Genomic DNA, 17,751 nt, shown 5'->3' on the forward strand with positions numbered 1-17,751 from the left:
TTTGCCTTTCGTCCCAGGAGGTTGGCAGAGAAGTGTCAGAAGTTTGTTTTGTCTCTTATGGAGGATAGTACCCTTCGACATGGGACGGGAGTTTTAAGTAATCCTGTCAGCCTCTCAGTGAGAGCCTGGATAAAAGTTAGAGTCCGGAGATGCAGGGAGAGTCTTTCTGCGAAACCATCCCGACTCGTATTAACAGCTCCACAAGCAATCGGCGTTGTCGAACTTCGCTTTGCTGCCTGCTTTCTTCTCTCAAGTCCATGACGGAGGCGCTGCTACTATTTGTCACACTTGAAGGGCCGTGTTCCTGTTCCACGGCTTAGATTCCGGTAAGATCGTTCCATGTTACTTCATCAGAATGTACTGTATCTTATTTGTTTCCTGTAAGGTACTATCCTGCGGGATTTATTAAGTATAAAATATAGGGTCTCAGTGAGGCTCCTTTGGTTCTTGGAATCGAGGGTTAATATCTCTCCTGAGGGGGATTATTGAACAGGGTTTTTTTTTTATCATGTTTGTTATGTGATTCAACCTGCTTACATGTAGTGTTAACTGGGCTCTTAGCTTAGAACATAGAGCGGCCTTTGGAAGTGACGCGACCTATGGTTGGGCGCGCTTTTTGTTTTTGGACTGTACGGTTCACCTTGTGACTGGACGTGTTTACGTTCTGGTCTTCCATTTCCGCATTCCTGACTGTGTGGTTCTAAGAGGTGGTGAGTGCCCCAGCCATTGTGGATGTCATGGACTAAAGAAAAATCTAAACGGCACCTATTATATTCTCTATCCATTTATTGAGGATTCTGATGCTGAGACTGTTCAAATTTCAGATTCTTCGACTTGTAAAGAATGCGAATTGGCCCCGTTGACATAGGTCAATCAGTTATGTTCGATATGCCGTATTAGAGCGCCTTGTTCCTCGGGCTCTGGGGGTTCTGTCCTCCGAGAGGCAAGTTCCCTACTATTACACATGCAGGTAACCCAGATTATGTTTATCCCTCCTTGCAGGGCGGCTTGTTTCCCCCCCATCCCCCCCCCCCCCCGGAGGTTGCAGCTTGTTTTTCGCTTTCATATATTTTTGCCAGTTGTGCGTCTGCAAAGCTCAGACGTTTATTTGCGTTTGTGCTCGTGCCCGATTGTCCCGGGTCTCCCGGCGTGGGTGGGCCTATACAGTTCCCTGTGTGTGTAGCTGTCCCTGAGTGTTGTGCCTTTCGTTACAGAATACTTTACGTTTTACTCGCACATTTTTGAGTTATTAGAGGATCCTATCCTTAACGGATACGGGCATCCACAGTATTCTACTTCGAATGGTTCACCTCATTAGACATGTGGGGATGGCGTAATCTCCTGATTGTCGGTTGTTCCTTCCCAGTTTTTGTTGGAAGATTAGGGTTCCGTTTGACTGGTCCTGCGGGTATGCCTGTTTCTTCTTAGGCGTTTGCCTATGGGCTGCCTTATATTTCATTATCCGATTTAGAATGACTTATTTTGATTAGATGTTTCCTTCGGGAACTTTCTCTGGAATCGATTCTCGCTGTTTACTTCTGCGGAAGTTATTAAGGGACATGTTAGTCCTATTTTTTGTCTGTTTTTCTCTTCCCCTCTGAGGGAGGATTTAGGCGGCTTTACAGTTATGGCCCTGTTGCAGGCTGGTCCTGCTTGGGTTCAGATCTTCTGTCTCGTGGCCTCATCAGACACATGGCGCCTGTTCTGCCTGGCTGGTCCGGTCGAGGTGCCGAGTGCTTACTTAATTATTTGGTTTCTTGTTTTTATTTTACAAGTTTCAGCTAAGCATTCTAACAAGGACTCATGGGTCCGTGAGGCTGGAAGGATTGTTTCAGTCCTTATTGAGCCTTCAAGCTGGTTGACTAGGTCAGTGGTGTTCCGCTGCGTCACTTCTTTTGCTTCCGATTCTCTCGGGACCTAGAGTATTCTTCCTCACGTGGGAGGATTGGGGGTTTAGTGCCTCCTTACTGCTGGTTTCAGGCGGTTTGGCCTTTCGGAGGGTCTAGAAATTGTCCTGTTGGACAGGTTCCTTCTGTGGTTCTCTTGTCAGTGAGACCTTTAGACTTATCTATGTGGGTTAGGTCTCCTTATGGGGCTCTGGGTTTCCCTTCGGGAGATGGTTGCTCTCTTCTTTGAGACCCTTTGGATTTTGTCCGTTCCTCCATGTGAGTTGGGTCTCCTTGGGTACCTGATGTTCCCTTCGAGAGAGTTCTTTTGGACTCTGCATAAGATTTTTCCCGGATTGGGGGATGCTCCTCATCCTTGGTTTCAGGTACTCCTCTGTCTCTTATGGTGAAGTGGAGACTAGCTTTTGATCGAGTGACTTTGTCCTCGTGGTATTCCCTTGCTTTGGAAGTCTTGTGGCAGTCGAACGCCTATGGGCTCTAGCGTCTTGGTTAGAGATGCCTTAGCTCCTTTTGGAGCGTTGGACTTTGGCATGGGGGTCTCTTCCTTGGGTCGGGACTTGCGAGGTGTTCTTGTTCTCTGGGTTCTCCTGGATATTACATTAATATCTCCCTGTGGGTCTATATCAGACAGGGTGTTTAAATTTCTGGGATATTGTTTGTTTTACACAATTGACTCGAACCTGTCACCGCCATGGTTCTTCCGGTTGCTGAGGCTTTTGCTCAGCGTTTTCCCTTGTGGATTCTGTTGCAGGTTGTTACCGGTCTTTTCAGAATCTAGGGCGGGTTTGGGGTTCTCTTGTTCTGGGAATTTGGGCTATGACCTTTTGGTCTGGCTAGTAGATCTGGTCACGGTTGGCCAGATATCCTGAGGCTGCTGCTCATTGGCTTTGCCTACGCTCAATTAACGGTTTCCCTTGTATAGTTTGCTGAAGTAACCTGATGGCTCCGCGGTTCTGAAGGCAAAGAGTTATAGGGTAACCGCTGCAGCTAATGCACCCTGTCTGTGCTCTAAGTTTTAAGAGATTCCTTCCAGGTTCATCTGTTTTGGAGAGTGCTCTCTTATTCAGCCGGTGACCTGGTGTCTCAGGGGCAGGTGCTCTGTCTCTAATGGCCTCCTTTTTCTTGGGGGGGGGGGGCTTGTTCTCCTATGGAGGGCTTGTTTTAGGTCTTTTTTCCTAGATTCAGGGGATAGAACAGAGGGTTTAACCTATTTGGAGAGAGGCTTGCTCTCTGGGTTGTTCTGTTCTATCTGGAGTCTTGCTGGCTCCACGTCGAGATGGGCCCTTGCTAGACTCTTCTGGGTCTTCGGCCTTGTCGACTGTCTTTATGGCGTTTCGCGGGGGGGTTCCCGAGCTCTGTGGAATGGCTGAAGCCATTTTTTCCGCTCTTTTGTGAGAAGGTGTCGAGGTTCTTCTGTTCCCTTGTTTTTGGATTTACTGACGCTTGGGCTTGCCCGGCTGGGAGTAGGTCCTGAGATTGTTGTTCATCGAGGGTGTCATGGGCCTAGTTGAGGTTCTTTACTTCTCCCTTTTTGAGACCTATGTGTCGGTCTGGCGGCTGGGATTGCCTTAAGGGTGCCCTCTGTCTTGGAGTTTTACAATCCGATATCTTGTTTAGCCGCATTTTACTTCTTAGTAAGTATTTCTATCTGGGTTGTCCTGATGACGTCTGGATCTGCTACACGTATTTGTGTTGAATACTTCAGTATTCTAAGTTCTGACGACTTGAGGATAAGTCTTCAGTTGTCGTTTTGGTGCTTCCACTCGACGTTGAGAGTAAAAATCGCTGTTCGAATGACGGTCCTAGACCTTGTGTTATTGTTGGTCTGGGCGTTGCCTCCCCTTATTTGTCTTGGACCCATTTGGGTCTTTATGAGATGGGCTCGTTCTGGGGGTCTTTCGTTTATGGAATTTTGTGGTGTCCTTTCGATTTCCTTTGTTTTTTTTCTTGCCCTGTCCCTTTGTAAGTTTTGGGCTAGTGTTCCCTTCGCTAGTAAGGGGAGTGCAATTGGGGGCCGACTGCTGGGCGACGGTGTCTCCTGGAGGACTGTTGGCTCAGTTGAGTCTGATTTGCGGTCTCTAGCTAGGCTTCCGGACTATCTGCGGGTCAGTGTCCTTGGGGCCTTTTCATTTCAATGTTCTCTGCTTCGGACAAAGCAGGGTTTTGTTGGGTAGTGGTTTCAGGCCTGGTGCCCTCAGAATGGGCCGCCTCTTGTACCCTCCCGTCTTGGCATTCAGTGTCCTCTATAGCTTGGGTATCGTTTTCCCAAAAGTAATGAATGCAGCTTTATGAAGAAAAACATAAATTATGCTTACCTGATAATTTTCTTTTCTTCAGATGGAAAAAGTCCACAGCTCCCCACCTGCATTTTTATGTGGGGCATCTGTATTTTTATTCTTCTGGCACCTTTTCACCTTGATATTTCTTCTACTGTTTTTGTTCCTCTGCAGAATGACTGGGGGATGAGGGAAGTGGGGGAGTTATTTAAGCCTTTGGCTGGGGTGTCTTTGCATCCTCCTGGTGGCCAGGTTCTTATTTCCCAAAAGTAATGAATGCAGCTGTGGAGACTCTCCATCTGAAGAAAAGAAAATTATCAGGTAAGTATAATTTATGTTTTTGACTTTTCTATCCCTTTAAGAGTAAGTGCTATGTAATGTTTTTTTAAAGGGACTGTAAAAGCTTAAAGGGATATCAAACCCCAATTTTTTTTTTCATGATTCAGACAGAGCAGCAATTTTAAGCAACTTTCTGATTTTCTTCTATTATCAATTTTACTTCGTTCTTTTGGTATCTTTATTTGAAAAAGCAGGAAGCTTAGGAGCTGGGCAATTTTTGGTTCAGTACCTTAGTAGCACTTGCTAAATTGGTGGCTATATAAAGATACCAAGAGAAGGAGTAAATTTGTTCTTCTTACTACATTCAACCGAAATGCTTAGATCTTTCTGTGTGTCTAAAGCCTTCAGTTAAGTTAAAATTGAGCTGCTTAGCAAAATACAGAAGGTGAGCCCATTGCAATTTGTATACATACATCGAAACCAGATTCTCTCCATATAATGCCTTGGATTGATGTGGGACCTATAGTAGTTAAACAAATGGTCTAAAGAATTAGAGCATCTTATTATTACACTTATATACCCCACTTGTGTCCAGTACTAGGTTTTTCTGTTTATTAGTTAGTATTTGAATCTGAGTATCTCAAATTAATAAAACTGTTTTCTGTCATGGTCTCCTAGAATGTCTTTTATTGATTTGGCTGGAAGTGAAAGGGCTTCTGATGCCAGAGAATCCAACAAACAAACTAAAATGGAAGGAGCGGAAATAAACCAGAGTCTTCTTGCTGTAAGTTTCTAAATTAACACAAAAAATAATAAAGCATCAGCTCTTGACGTAATTTACTATGTTTATATCCCTTTTATTTATTGTCTAATTTAATCTGTAGCTTAAGGAGTGTATACGCGCACTGGATCAAGAACAAGCACACACTCCTTTCCGACAAAGCAAACTTACTCAGGTAATTAACAGAAACTACTGCAGTCATATGTTTTTACTATTTCTTCTGTTATGTGTGATCAGTCCACGGGTCATCATTACTTCTGGGATATAACTCCTCCCCAACAGGAAATGCAAGAGGATTCACCCAGCAGAGCTGATATAGCTCCTCCCCTCTACGTCAGTCCCAGTCATTCTCTTGCACCCAACGACTAGATAGGATGTGTGAGAGGACTATGGTGATTATACTTAGTTTTTATGACTTCAATCAAAAGTTTGTTATTTTATAATAGCACCGGAGCGTGTTATTACTTCTCTGGCAGACTTTGAGGAAGAATCTACCAGAGTTTTTACTATGATTTTAACCGGAGTAGTTAAGATCATATTGCTGTTCTCGGCCATCTGAGGGAGGTAAAAGCTTCAGATCAGGGGACAGGGGCAGATGAATCTGCATTGAGGTATGTAGCAGTTTTTATTTTCTGAATGGAATTGATGAGAAAATCCTGCTATACCGTTATAATGACATGTATGTATACACTTCAGTATTCTGGGAATGGTACTTCACCGGAACTACTTTGTTAAAGGTCACTAATCTTTTTAATAAGTATTATATCATGTTAAACGTTTTTGCTGGAATGTAGAATCGTTTACACTGCTGAGGTACTGAGTAAATAAATGTTTGGGCTTTATTTTCCACTTGGCAGTAGTTTATTTTGAATTGTGACAGTTTCGTTTCTCTTCACTGCTGTGTGTGAGAGGGAGGGGCCGTTTTTGGCGCTCTTTGCTACGCATCAACAATTTCCAGTCAGCTATTATTTTTCCTGCATGATCCGGTTCATCTCTGACAGATCTCAGGGGTCTTCAAACTTCTTGAAGGGAGGTACATTCTCTCAGCAGAGCTGTGAGAATTTTTTATATTGACTGTGGATAAAGACGTTACTCAGTAATTTTTATGTCAAATTTAGTTATGTTATCTTACTAATGGGAACAAAACCTTTGCTAAAAGTTGTGTTGTTTTAAAGTTGATGCTATAACTGTTCTCAGTATATTATCTCAACTGTCATTTAATCTTTAATCGTTTAAGTACCTCTTTGAGGCACAGTACGTTTTTGCTAAAAAAGACTATAACCAGGTTGCAAGTTATTGCTAGTGTGTTAAACATGTCTGACTCAGAGGATATCTGTGTCATTTGTTCCAATGCCAAGGTGGAGCCCAATAGAAATTTATGTACTAACTGTATTGATGCTACTTTAAATAAAAGTCAATCTGTACAATGTGAACAAATTTCACCAATCTGCGAGGGGAGAGTTATGCCGACTAACTCGCCTCACGCGGCAGTACCTGCATCTCCCGCCCGGGAGGTGCGTGATATTATGGCGCCTAGTACATCTGGGCGGCCATTACAGATAACATTACAAGATATGGCTACTGTTATGACTGAAGTTTTGTCTAAATTACCTGAGCTAAGAGGCAAGCGTGATCACTCTGGGGTGAGAACAGAGTGCGCTGACAATACTAGGGCCATGTCTGATACTGCGTCACAGCTTGCAGAGCATGAGGACGGAGAGCTTCATTCTGTGGGTGACGGTTCTGATCCAAACAGATTGGATTCAGATATTTCAAATTTTAAATTTAAATTGGAGAACCTCCGTGTATTACTAGGGGAGGTCTTAGCAGCTCTCAATGATTGTAACACCGTTGCAATACCAGAGAAACTATGTAGGTTGGATAAATACTTTGCGGTACCGGCGAGTACTGACGTTTTTCCTATACCTAAGAGATTAACTGAAATTGTTACTAAGGAGTGGGATAGACCCGGTGTGCCGTTCTCACCCCCTCCAATATTTAGAAAGATGTTTCCAATAGACGCCACCACTCGGGACTTATGGCAAACGGTCCCTAAGGTGGAGGGAGCAGTTTCTACTCTAGCTAAGCGTACCACTATCCCGGTGGAGGATAGCTGTGCCTTTTCAGATCCAATGGATAAAAAATTGGAGGGTTACCTTAAGAAAATGTTTGTTCAACGAGGTTTTATTTTGCAACCCCTTGCATGTATCGCGCCGATTACGGCTGCGGCAGCATTTTGGATTGAGTCTCTGGAAGAGAACCTTAGTTCATATACGCTAGACGACATTATGGACAGGCTTAGAGTCCTTAAACTAGCTAATTCATTCATTTCGGAGGCCGTAGTACATTTAACCAAACTTACGGCTAAGAACTCAGGATTCGCCATACAGGCACGTAGGGCACTGTGGCTAAAATCCTGGTCAGCTGATGTTACTTCTAAGTCCAAATTACTTAATATACCTTTCAAGGGGCAGTCCTTATTTGGGCCCGGTTTGAAAGAAATTATCGCTGACATTACAGGAGGTAAGGGCCACGCCCTACCTCAAGACAAAGCCAAAGCTAAGGCTAGACAGTCTAATTTTCGTCCCTTTCGGAATTTCAAAACAGGAGCAGCATCAACCTCCACTGCACCAAAACAGGAAGGAGCTGTTGCTCGTTACAGGCAAGGCTGGAAGCCCAACCAGTCCTGGAACAAGGGCAAACAGGCCAGGAAACCTGCTGCTGCCCCAAAGACAGCATGAACCGAGAGCCCCCGATCCGGGACCGGATCTAGTGGGGGGCAGACTTTCTCTCTTCGCCCAGGCCTGGGCAAGAGATGTTCAGGATCCCTGGGCGCTAGAGATCATATCTCAGGGATACCTTCTAGACTTCAAATTATCTCCCCCAAGAGGGAGATTTCATCTGTCAAGATTGTCAACAAACCAGATAAAGAAAGAAGCGTTTCTACGCTGTGTACAAGATCTGTTATTAATGGGAGTGATCCATCCGGTTCCGCGGTCGGAACAAGGACAAGGGTTCTACTCAAACCTGTTTGTGGTTCCCAAAAAAGAGGGAACCTTCAGACCAATCTTAGATTTAAAGATTCTAAACAAATTCCTAAGAGTTCCATCGTTCAAAATGGAAACTATTCGGACAATCTTGCCCATGATCCAAAAGGGTCAGTACATGACCACAGTGGATTTAAAAGATGCTTACCTTCACATACCGATCCACAAAGATCATCACCGGTATCTACGGTTTGCCTTCCTAGACAGGCACTACCAGTTTGTAGCTCTTCCATTCGGATTGGCTACGGCCCCAAGAATCTTCACAAAGATTCTAGGTGCCCTCCTGGCGGTACTAAGACCGCGAGGGATTTCGGTAGCTCCGTATCTAGACGACATTCTAATACAGGCTTCAAGCTTTCAAACTGCCAAGTCTCATACAGAGTTAGTTCTGGCATTTCTAAGGTCGCATGGATGGAAAGTGAACGAAAAGAAGAGTTCTCTTTTTCCTCTCACAAGAGTTCCATTCTTGGGGACTCTTATAGATTCTGTAGAAATGAAGATTTACCTGACAGAGGACAGGTTAACAAAACTTCAAGATGCATGCCGTGTCCTTCATTCCATTCAACACCCGTCAGTAGCTCAATGCATGGAGGTGATCGGCTTAATGGTAGCGGCAATGGACATAGTACCTTTTGCACGCCTACACCTCAGACCGCTGCAATTATGCATGCTAAGTCAGTGGAATGGGGATTACTCAGATTTGTCCCCTACTCTGAATCTGAATCAAGAGACCAGAAATTCTCTTCTATGGTGGCTTCATCGGCCACACCTGTCCAGGGGGATGCCATTCAGCAGGCCAGACTGGACAATTGTAACAACAGACGCCAGCCTACTAGGTTGGGGCGCTGTCTGGAATTCTCTGAAGGCTCAGGGATTATGGAATCAGGAGGAGAGTCTCCTTCCAATAAACATTCTGGAATTGAGAGCAGTTCTCAATGCCCTTCTGGCTTGGCCCCAATTAACAACTCGGGGGTTCATCAGGTTTCAGTCGGACAATATCACGACTGTAGCTTACATCAACCATCAGGGAGGGACAAAAAGCTCCCTAGCAATGATGGAAGTATCAAAGATAATTCGATGGGCAGAGTCTCACTCTTGCCACCTGTCAGCAATCCACATCCCGGGAGTGGAGAACTGGGAGGCGGATTTCTTGAGTCGCCAGACTTTTCATCCGGGGGAGTGGGAACTTCATCCGGAGGTCTTTGCCCAAATACTTCGACGTTGGGGCAAACCAGAGATAGATCTCATGGCGTCTCGCCAGAACGCCAAACTTCCTCACTACGGGTCCAGATCCAGGGATCCGGGAGCGGTTCTGATAGATGCTTTGACAGCACCTTGGAACTTCAGGATGGCTTATGTGTTTCCACCCTTCCCGCTGCTTCCTCGATTGATTGCCAAAATCAAACAGGAGAGAGCATCAGTGATTCTAATAGCACCTGCATGGCCACGCAGGACTTGGTATGCAGATCTAGTGGACATGTCATCCTGTCCGCCTTGGTCTCTACCTCTAAGACAGGACCTTCTGATACAGGGTCCGTTCAAACATCAAAATCTAACTTCTCTGAAACTGACTGCTTGGAAATTGAACGCTTGATTTTATCAAAACGTGGTTTTTCTGAGTCGGTTATTGATACCCTGATACAGGCTAGGAAGCCTGTTACCAGAAAGATTTACCATAAAATATGGCGTAAATACCTATACTGGTGTGAATCCAAATGTTACTCCTGGAGTAAGGTTAGGATCTCTAGGATCTTGTCCTTTCTACAAGAGGGCTTAGAAAAGGGTTTATCGGCTAGTTCATTAAAGGGACAGATTTCAGCTCTGTCCATCTTGTTACACAGGCGTCTGTCAGAAAATCCAGACGTCCAGGCCTTTTGTCAGGCTTTAGCTAGGATCAAGCCTGTGTTTAAAGCTGTTGCTCCACCATGGAGTTTAAACTTAGTTCTTAACGTTTTACAGGGTGTTCCGTTTGAACCCCTTCATTCCATTGATATAAAATTGTTATCTTGGAAAGTTCTGTTTTTAATGGCTATTTCCTCTGCTCGAAGAGTCTCTGAGTTATCAGCATTACATTGTGATTCTCCTTATCTGATTTTTCACTCAGACAAGGTAGTTCTGCGTACTAAACCTGGGTTCTTACCTAAGGTAGTTACTAACAGGAATATCAATCAAGAGATTGTTGTTCCATCCTTGTGTCCAAATCCTTCTTCAAAGAAGGAACGTCTTCTACACAATCTGGATGTAGTTCGTGCTCTCAAGTTCTACTTGCAGGCAACTAAAGAGTTTCGTCAAACTTCTTCCCTGTTTGTCGTTTATTCTGGACAGAGGAGAGGTCAAAAAGCTTCTGCTACCTCTCTCTCTTTTTGGCTTCGTAACATAATACGTTTAGCCTATGAGACTGCTGGACAGCAGCCTCCTGAAAGAATTACAGCTCATTCCACTAGAGCTGTGGCTTCCACTTGGGCCTTTAAGAATGAGGCCTCTGTTGAACAGATTTGCAAGGCTGCAACTTGGTCTTCGCTTCATACTTTTTCCAAATTTTACAAATTTGACACTTTTGCTTCTTCGGAGGCTATTTTTGGGAGAAAGGTTCTTCAGGCAGTGGTTCCTTCTGTATAATGAGCCTGCCTATCCCTCCCGTCATCCGTGTACTTTTGCTTTGGTATTGGTATCCCAGAAGTAATGATGACCCGTGGACTGATCACACATAACAGAAGAAAACATAATTTATGCTTACCTGATAAATTCCTTTCTTCTGTTGTGTGATCAGTCCACGGCCCGCCCTGTTTTTAAGGCAGGTAAATATCTTTTAAATTATACTCCAGTCACCACTTCACCCTTGGTTACTCCTTTCTCGTTGATTCTTGGTCGAATGACTGGGACTGACGTAGAGGGGAGGAGCTATATCAGCTCTGCTGGGTGAATCCTCTTGCATTTCCTGTTGGGGAGGAGTTATATCCCAGAAGTAATGATGACCCGTGGACTGATCACACAACAGAAGAAAGGAATTTATCAGGTAAGCATAAATTATGTTTTTTGCAAATTTTCAGTATTTTGGATTTTAGAAGCTTATACTTAACCCTTTTTTACTAAGCTATTTGTCACATCTCATTTGTAGACAAAAGTCTTCGTAGATTTCATTGAAGTATTTTTTTTTTTAACATTTTTATTGATAAGAAATTTGCAGTACAATAGCAGTCAGACAACACTGCATCATAAGATACATGCATCAAATATAAATGGTACATTACAAAATTATGAAATAAAATTGACAATTCCCCCAAAGATATAAGGGGGCCTCTTTTGGACCTCCTAGACTAGATTGATGAAATAGTGGGGGAAGTTTGGGGAAAGGGAATAAAGTAACAAACCGGGCCAATCTTGGACCCAGAATATTTGATGTAGTAGTATCAAAACGGCTTACATAAGAGATACAGGGCAAGGGGTAATATTATTTTAGAGAAGCTTCTTGGTGGCAGAAGAGCATATAGAATCACAATATTGTCACACACTCTTTCCATAGTAAATAACATATCTAAGTAGGTCATTAAGTTATACACATATAGTGATCAAAGGAGACCCCTTATGGATCCCAAATATCTAACCTCATTTTTTATTTGGATAACTATTTGAACCCAACCTAACTAGAATATATATAGGGGTACAAGCTAACAGGGGACCTGATAATATAAACAATGCTTGACACTACCTAGGGGGTTGTGAGCTGCATATATTTTGATTTGTAACATAAATTAATATGGCTCAGCAATTAACCACAATTACAGATGAATAGACCAAGAGCTTGGATAAAGAGATCTAGACTAGAGGCCACTATTAGTCCAAGTGTTACTGAGTGGGACTATTTTATGAGTACTATGTATGATAAATTGTAAAAATGCATAGAATAAAGGGATAACTAAACTATTAAATTGTATGTTAACAACTACTAGATATCAAACAGTGTTCCTATATAATAAACTATAAGGATCTCTCATACTTCCGCTAGAATATATATATGGGGCGACACAGCATAAGAGGGCTCAGTGATACTGACAAAACGTAACGTTACCTGGAAGGCAATGAGTTTTAGATCCTCAGATGTACTACATCAACAAACACATTAGAATAGGCAAACAATTTGTGGCCGAGAAACAACTAATCAGTGCATAGTTAGAGTCCAAGAACATACCAATGTGTTACCTTAATGTCTGTTTTATGAACCAGAGACTGAAGATATAAATGTTATCCTTTATATAATATCTAGCGAATCATTACGCTATTTCTCTAAAAATGAGAGGGGCGAATAGCATATTACATGTGGGGATAAATTATCTTATTATTTCCCCCTTGAGGCTCTTTTGTAGGACTTGAAAGAAACTGCATACCTATTCCCTCCATGACTTACCTCAGATAGGTCCTGCGTCAGTACAAAATTTTGAGTTAGATAATAAATTAGTCACCCACATATATATAGCAGAATAGAAATAAAAGCTGGTATCGCTTAGTATTTAAAAACAGGGGGGCCTGGAATGGTACAAATTTCTCACATGGCTAGACATAGAACCTTAAAGCAGGAGTAGCTATCAAATATAAAAAGGAATTTAAGAAGATACAGCTGTAAACAATATGGTAAGCATAGTAAGCTATCTGGCAGATTCTCCTAGCTAGTGGAGCAATGGGGGCAGTAAATGACAAAAATAAGGATCCACAAATCAGTAGTAGTATTAACACTTGCACTATCTAGTTAATGGTATGTGCTTAAAACGGCCACTATCTTTAACTCGCTTGCTGACAAGTAACATATACAAAAAATAAAAAAATAAAACAGATTGTCCCACAGTATACTAGAGAACTCTCATATGACATATCTTGATAGAGTCCTACTGTGATGCCATACTAGACTCAGGAGAACATCCTTTGAAGGAAAAGCGTAGCGTTCATATGGAGAAGTCCCACAGAGTTATAGGTGATCATAAAATCACTAAAGTAAGTCAGCACCTAGCCTATACCCACCGGGACCAGAGTTGATAAAACAAATATTGCAATGTGACCCGGAGTTAAGAGCCAACATACCAGCACCGTGCCAATGATGATTAGTCCGTCTGTGTGCAGACCCACTCGTGTTATGTTATGTCCTGCAGCAGCGTGTCTCTTCTCATCATGATGAACAGTCTTTGAGGGAGTAAGCAGCTCCCCTCTTGCGTGAGAGACACTAACTGAAGGGGGAGTACCGTGAACTGCCGGTCTAAGAAGTTGAGGAGATTGCCGGGAAGTCTGCTCGGAGGGCCGGTCAGCTGTCACGCATGGACGACTCAGGTCAGAATGTCTCTCCCTCATGTCGCGGTACCTTGCCTTGTTACGTGTCTGGTTGGCTCTGGGCCTGCAGGCATTAGCCGGTATGGGTTGATCTGCGGAGGGTAGACCCACACCTCTCAGAGTACCTCTCTGGCCAATCTCAGATCTATGCCCAATGTTTCTCACCGCTCCAGATATAGGCACCTCAGATGTCCAGGGAATCCCATTTTTGGAGTCCACTGGTTCTGCAATTGTCGGAGCTGTAGGTTTAGGGTAAGTTAAATCCTCTGTTGGTAAGTGCGCTTTCAAGGGTAGCATAGGCAGCCGAATGACCCCATCATCTATCCAAAGTTGCGGTCGAGTGCTGAAGCAATTAGTAATTAGGTGAGACAGCCTCTGAAAGTGCTCTTCAAAGATATGGCAAATTGTATCCTCGAGAATTTGCCAGTCGGATGCCATAGTTCCACCGACAATGAAGTTAAGGGTGCCAGAAGATAGCTTGACAAACTTGCTTTGGGAGGGGAAGAAAAGGGACAGCGTATAACGCTGCTATACCCGTCTTACCGGGGGGGTTAGGTGGAGGTCTGGCCCGCTTCTAGGCCGCCACTGCGTACCTCACCGTTCCGGTACCTCAGGACAGAAGTTGGCGTCGCAATCTAGATCAAAAGATTCAGCAGGAGCTACAGTTTTAATATATAGTAATTAAGATCATAGATGGTGCCGTAGTCAGGCGACATGCAGCAGATATATTAGCCAGACTCTTCAGCCTCTAAAATAAGCAGCCATCATGGCCGCCGCCCAGAAGCATCCCCCCATTGAAGTATTTTTGTTACTACCAGTAATTAAATGGACAAACTGAATGTGTTCTAGCTTTGTGTGCTCAAATACCAGTTTCTCTACACTAAAATAAGTAATATTTTTATACTTTGGGGTCTAATAGTTTGGAGACAAGTTTTTTTTTTTAGTTACCTCAAAATCCATCTAAAATTGTAATGTCTTAGTTCTAAGTAGCTAATGTCTACGCTGAGTGCCAGGGCCTCTTTATCTTCACAATAAGTGTAGAAAATGTAGTATGACACCAACACTCCTCCGACACCTAAAATAAAGTTATTAACCCCTAATCTGCAGCTCCCGACATCACCACCACCACCACTAATAAAAGGTATTAACCCCTATTCCGCTGCTCCCCGACCTCGCCGCCACTAATTAAAGTTATTAACCCCTAAACCTCTGGCCTCCCGCATCACCGCCGCTAAATAAACCTATTAACCCCTAAACCGCCAGCCCCCACATCGCAAAAAATAAACTATTAACTCCTAAACCTAACAACTATCTTAAAATAAATAAAAACTTACCTGTGAAATAAATATAAACCTAAGTTTAAACTAACAATTAGCCTAACATAACTATTATACTACAATTAAAATAACTACCAATTAAAAAACTAATTTACACATTAAAAAAACCTAACACTACTATAACAATTTAAGTCTAAAATTACAAAAAATACATTATCAAAATTAAAAACAATTACACCTAATCGACTGGCCCTATAAAAATAAAAAGCCTACAATTAGCTATCAATAGCCCTTAAACGGGCCTTTTGTAGGGCATTGCCCTAAATAAATAAGCTCTTTTACCTTGAAAAAAAATACAAAGACCCCCCAACAGTAAAACCCACCTCCCAACCAACCCCCCAAAATAAAAAAAACTAACTCTAACAAAAACCTAATCTACCCATTGCCCTGAAAAGGGCATTTGTATGGGCATTGCCCTTAATAGGGCATTCAGCTCTTTTACATTGCCCTGAAAAAAAAAAACCTAACACTAACCCCCGAAAATCCACTCACAGTTTCTGAAGTCCGGATATCCATCCTCATTCAGGCAGCAAGAAGTCTTCATCCAGGCGGCGTCTTCTATCTTCATCCCGGCAGTGCGGAACCGATCAACCAAAACAATGAGAGCTACTGAAATCCTATTAGCTGTTCTAATCAGCCAATAGGATGAGAGCTACTGAAATTCTATTGGCTTAATAGAATTTCATTAGCTCTTATCCTTTTGGCTGTTTTGAACAGCCAATAGGATTTCAGTAGCTCTCATCATATTGGCTGATTTGAAGTTCAAGAATTAAATCAGCCAAGAGAAATGCAAGGGACGTCATTTTGAAAAGGCTCCCTTGCATTGAAGATCCAGTGTACGATGGTGACCGTATGAAGAGGAAGCTCCGCGCCGTATGTCTTCAAGGATGGATCCGCTCCGTGCCGCCGGGATGAAGATAGAAGACGCCGCCTGGATGAGGATGGATGTGGATCTTCGGGGGTTAGTGCTAGGTTTTTTTTTTAACTTTAAAAAAAAAAAAAAAAAAAGATTAGGGTTTGGGCTTTTTTTATTTTTTATTTAGGGCAATGCCATACAAAAGGCCCTTTTAAGGGCTATTGGTAGTTTATTGTAGGCTAGGTGGTGGTTTTATTTTTTTTGGGGGGGGGGGGGGGGGGGGGGTTTATAGGGCTATTAGATTAGGTGTAATTGTTTGTTTTTATTTTTGATAATTTTGTTTATTTTTCATAATTTAGTGTTTGTTGTTTTTCTTAATTTTTTTTTATTTTTTTATTTTAGACTTTAATTGTTTTAGTAGTGTTAGGTTTTTTAATGTGTATATTTATGGGGGGTTTTAATTGGTGTGTGTTTTTTCATTTTTATTTTAATTTATTTTAAGATAGGGATATTGTAATTTTAATATAAAGTTAGGGGGTTGTTAGGTTTAGAGGTTAATAATTTAATTTATTAGTGGCGATGTGGGGGGCTGGTGGTTTAGGGGTTAATAGGTTTATTTAGTAGTGGCGATGTGGGGGGCTGGTGGTTTAGGGGCTGATAGGTTTAGTTAGTGGCGGCGGTGTCGGGGAGCGACGGAATAGGGGTTAATAACTTTATTATAGTGGCGGGGATGTGGGCGGGCGGCAGATTAGGGGTTAATAGGTTTAATATAGTGTTTGCGATGCGGGAGGGCTGCGGTTTAGGGGTTAATAGGTAGTTTATGGGTGCTAGTGTACTTTGTAACAGTTTTAGTTATGAGTTTTGTGAAACATTTTTGTTACACAAAATCCATAACTACTGCTCTCAGATGGTGGTATAGATCGTGTCAGTATAGGCTGTAACGCAAGCATTTTAGCCTTACTGCGCAACCTGTAATAACGGCGCTATGGAAATCCCATGCAAAATCTTAATATTTTTTTTTTGTGCAGTATTGATGTTGCGTTGCAGGCTAAAATGCTTGCGGAATCGCTATACCGACACGACTTGTAATGGCTGCGTTACTGTTTTTATGCTGAAATGGCAATTTTTTAAGCGTTAAAACCGTAATGCAAAACTCGTAATCTAGCCGATTGTGAGGTAAAATATTAGTTATCTAAGACAGACTTATTAAACCGTATATAATCGCACAGTTTTGAGTTTTCTTTTGTTTTAGTCACAAGGCCTTTACTTTCTTGTAATCATTATAGGTGTTAAAGGACTCATTCATTGGGAATTCCAAGACCTGCATGATCGCTAATGTGTCTCCAAGTCACGTAGCTACAGAGCACACACTGAACACATTACGTTACGCTGACAGGTGAGTACACAGCAAATTAAACAAGGTTATAAATTGTTCCTATACAATGTTGTAACTTCATATGAATTACTCAGCAGGGTCGTTAGGTTAAAACTACACTTCTGCATGTAATAGAAAATATGCATATGTTTAATTGTAAATAAATGAGCCTATTTCATTTTATCACATTTTTTCTCCAACATTGGTGTGTCCGGTCCACGGCGTCATCCATTACTTGTGGGAAATATTCTCCCCCACAGGGAAAGGCAAGGAGAGCACACAGCAAGAGCTGTCCATATAGCTCCCCCTCTGGCTCCGCCCCCCAGTCATTCTCCTTGCCGCTCTGAACAAGTAGCATCTCCACGGGGATGGTGAGGAGTTTGTGGTGTTAGTTGTAGTTTTTTATTCTTCTATCAAGAGTTTGTTATTTTAAAATAGTGCTGGCTTGTACTATTTACTCTACAACAGAAAAGTGATGAAGATTTCTGTTTAAGAGGGCTATGATTTTAGCACAAGTAATTAAAATCCATTTCTGTTACCATGCAGGACTGTTGAAACCAGAGAACTTCAGTTGGGG

General features: G+C 42.5%; 1 protein-coding gene across 1 annotated transcript in view; it reads left to right on the plus strand.

Annotated features, from left to right (window-relative positions):
* Nucleotides 1-17,751, plus strand: part of KIF24 (kinesin family member 24) — a 135,333-nt gene that overhangs the window by 44,907 nt on the left and 72,675 nt on the right. The window contains exons 8-10 of the mRNA XM_053701036.1: nucleotides 5,141-5,246; nucleotides 5,347-5,418; nucleotides 17,086-17,195. Coding sequence (XP_053557011.1) covers nucleotides 5,141-5,246; nucleotides 5,347-5,418; nucleotides 17,086-17,195 — 288 coding nt within the window. The remainder of the gene's footprint in view (nucleotides 1-5,140; nucleotides 5,247-5,346; nucleotides 5,419-17,085; nucleotides 17,196-17,751) is intronic.

Source organism: Bombina bombina, chromosome 2 (assembly GCF_027579735.1).
Source record: "Bombina bombina isolate aBomBom1 chromosome 2, aBomBom1.pri, whole genome shotgun sequence".
Taxonomy (NCBI): domain Eukaryota; kingdom Metazoa; phylum Chordata; class Amphibia; order Anura; family Bombinatoridae; genus Bombina; species Bombina bombina.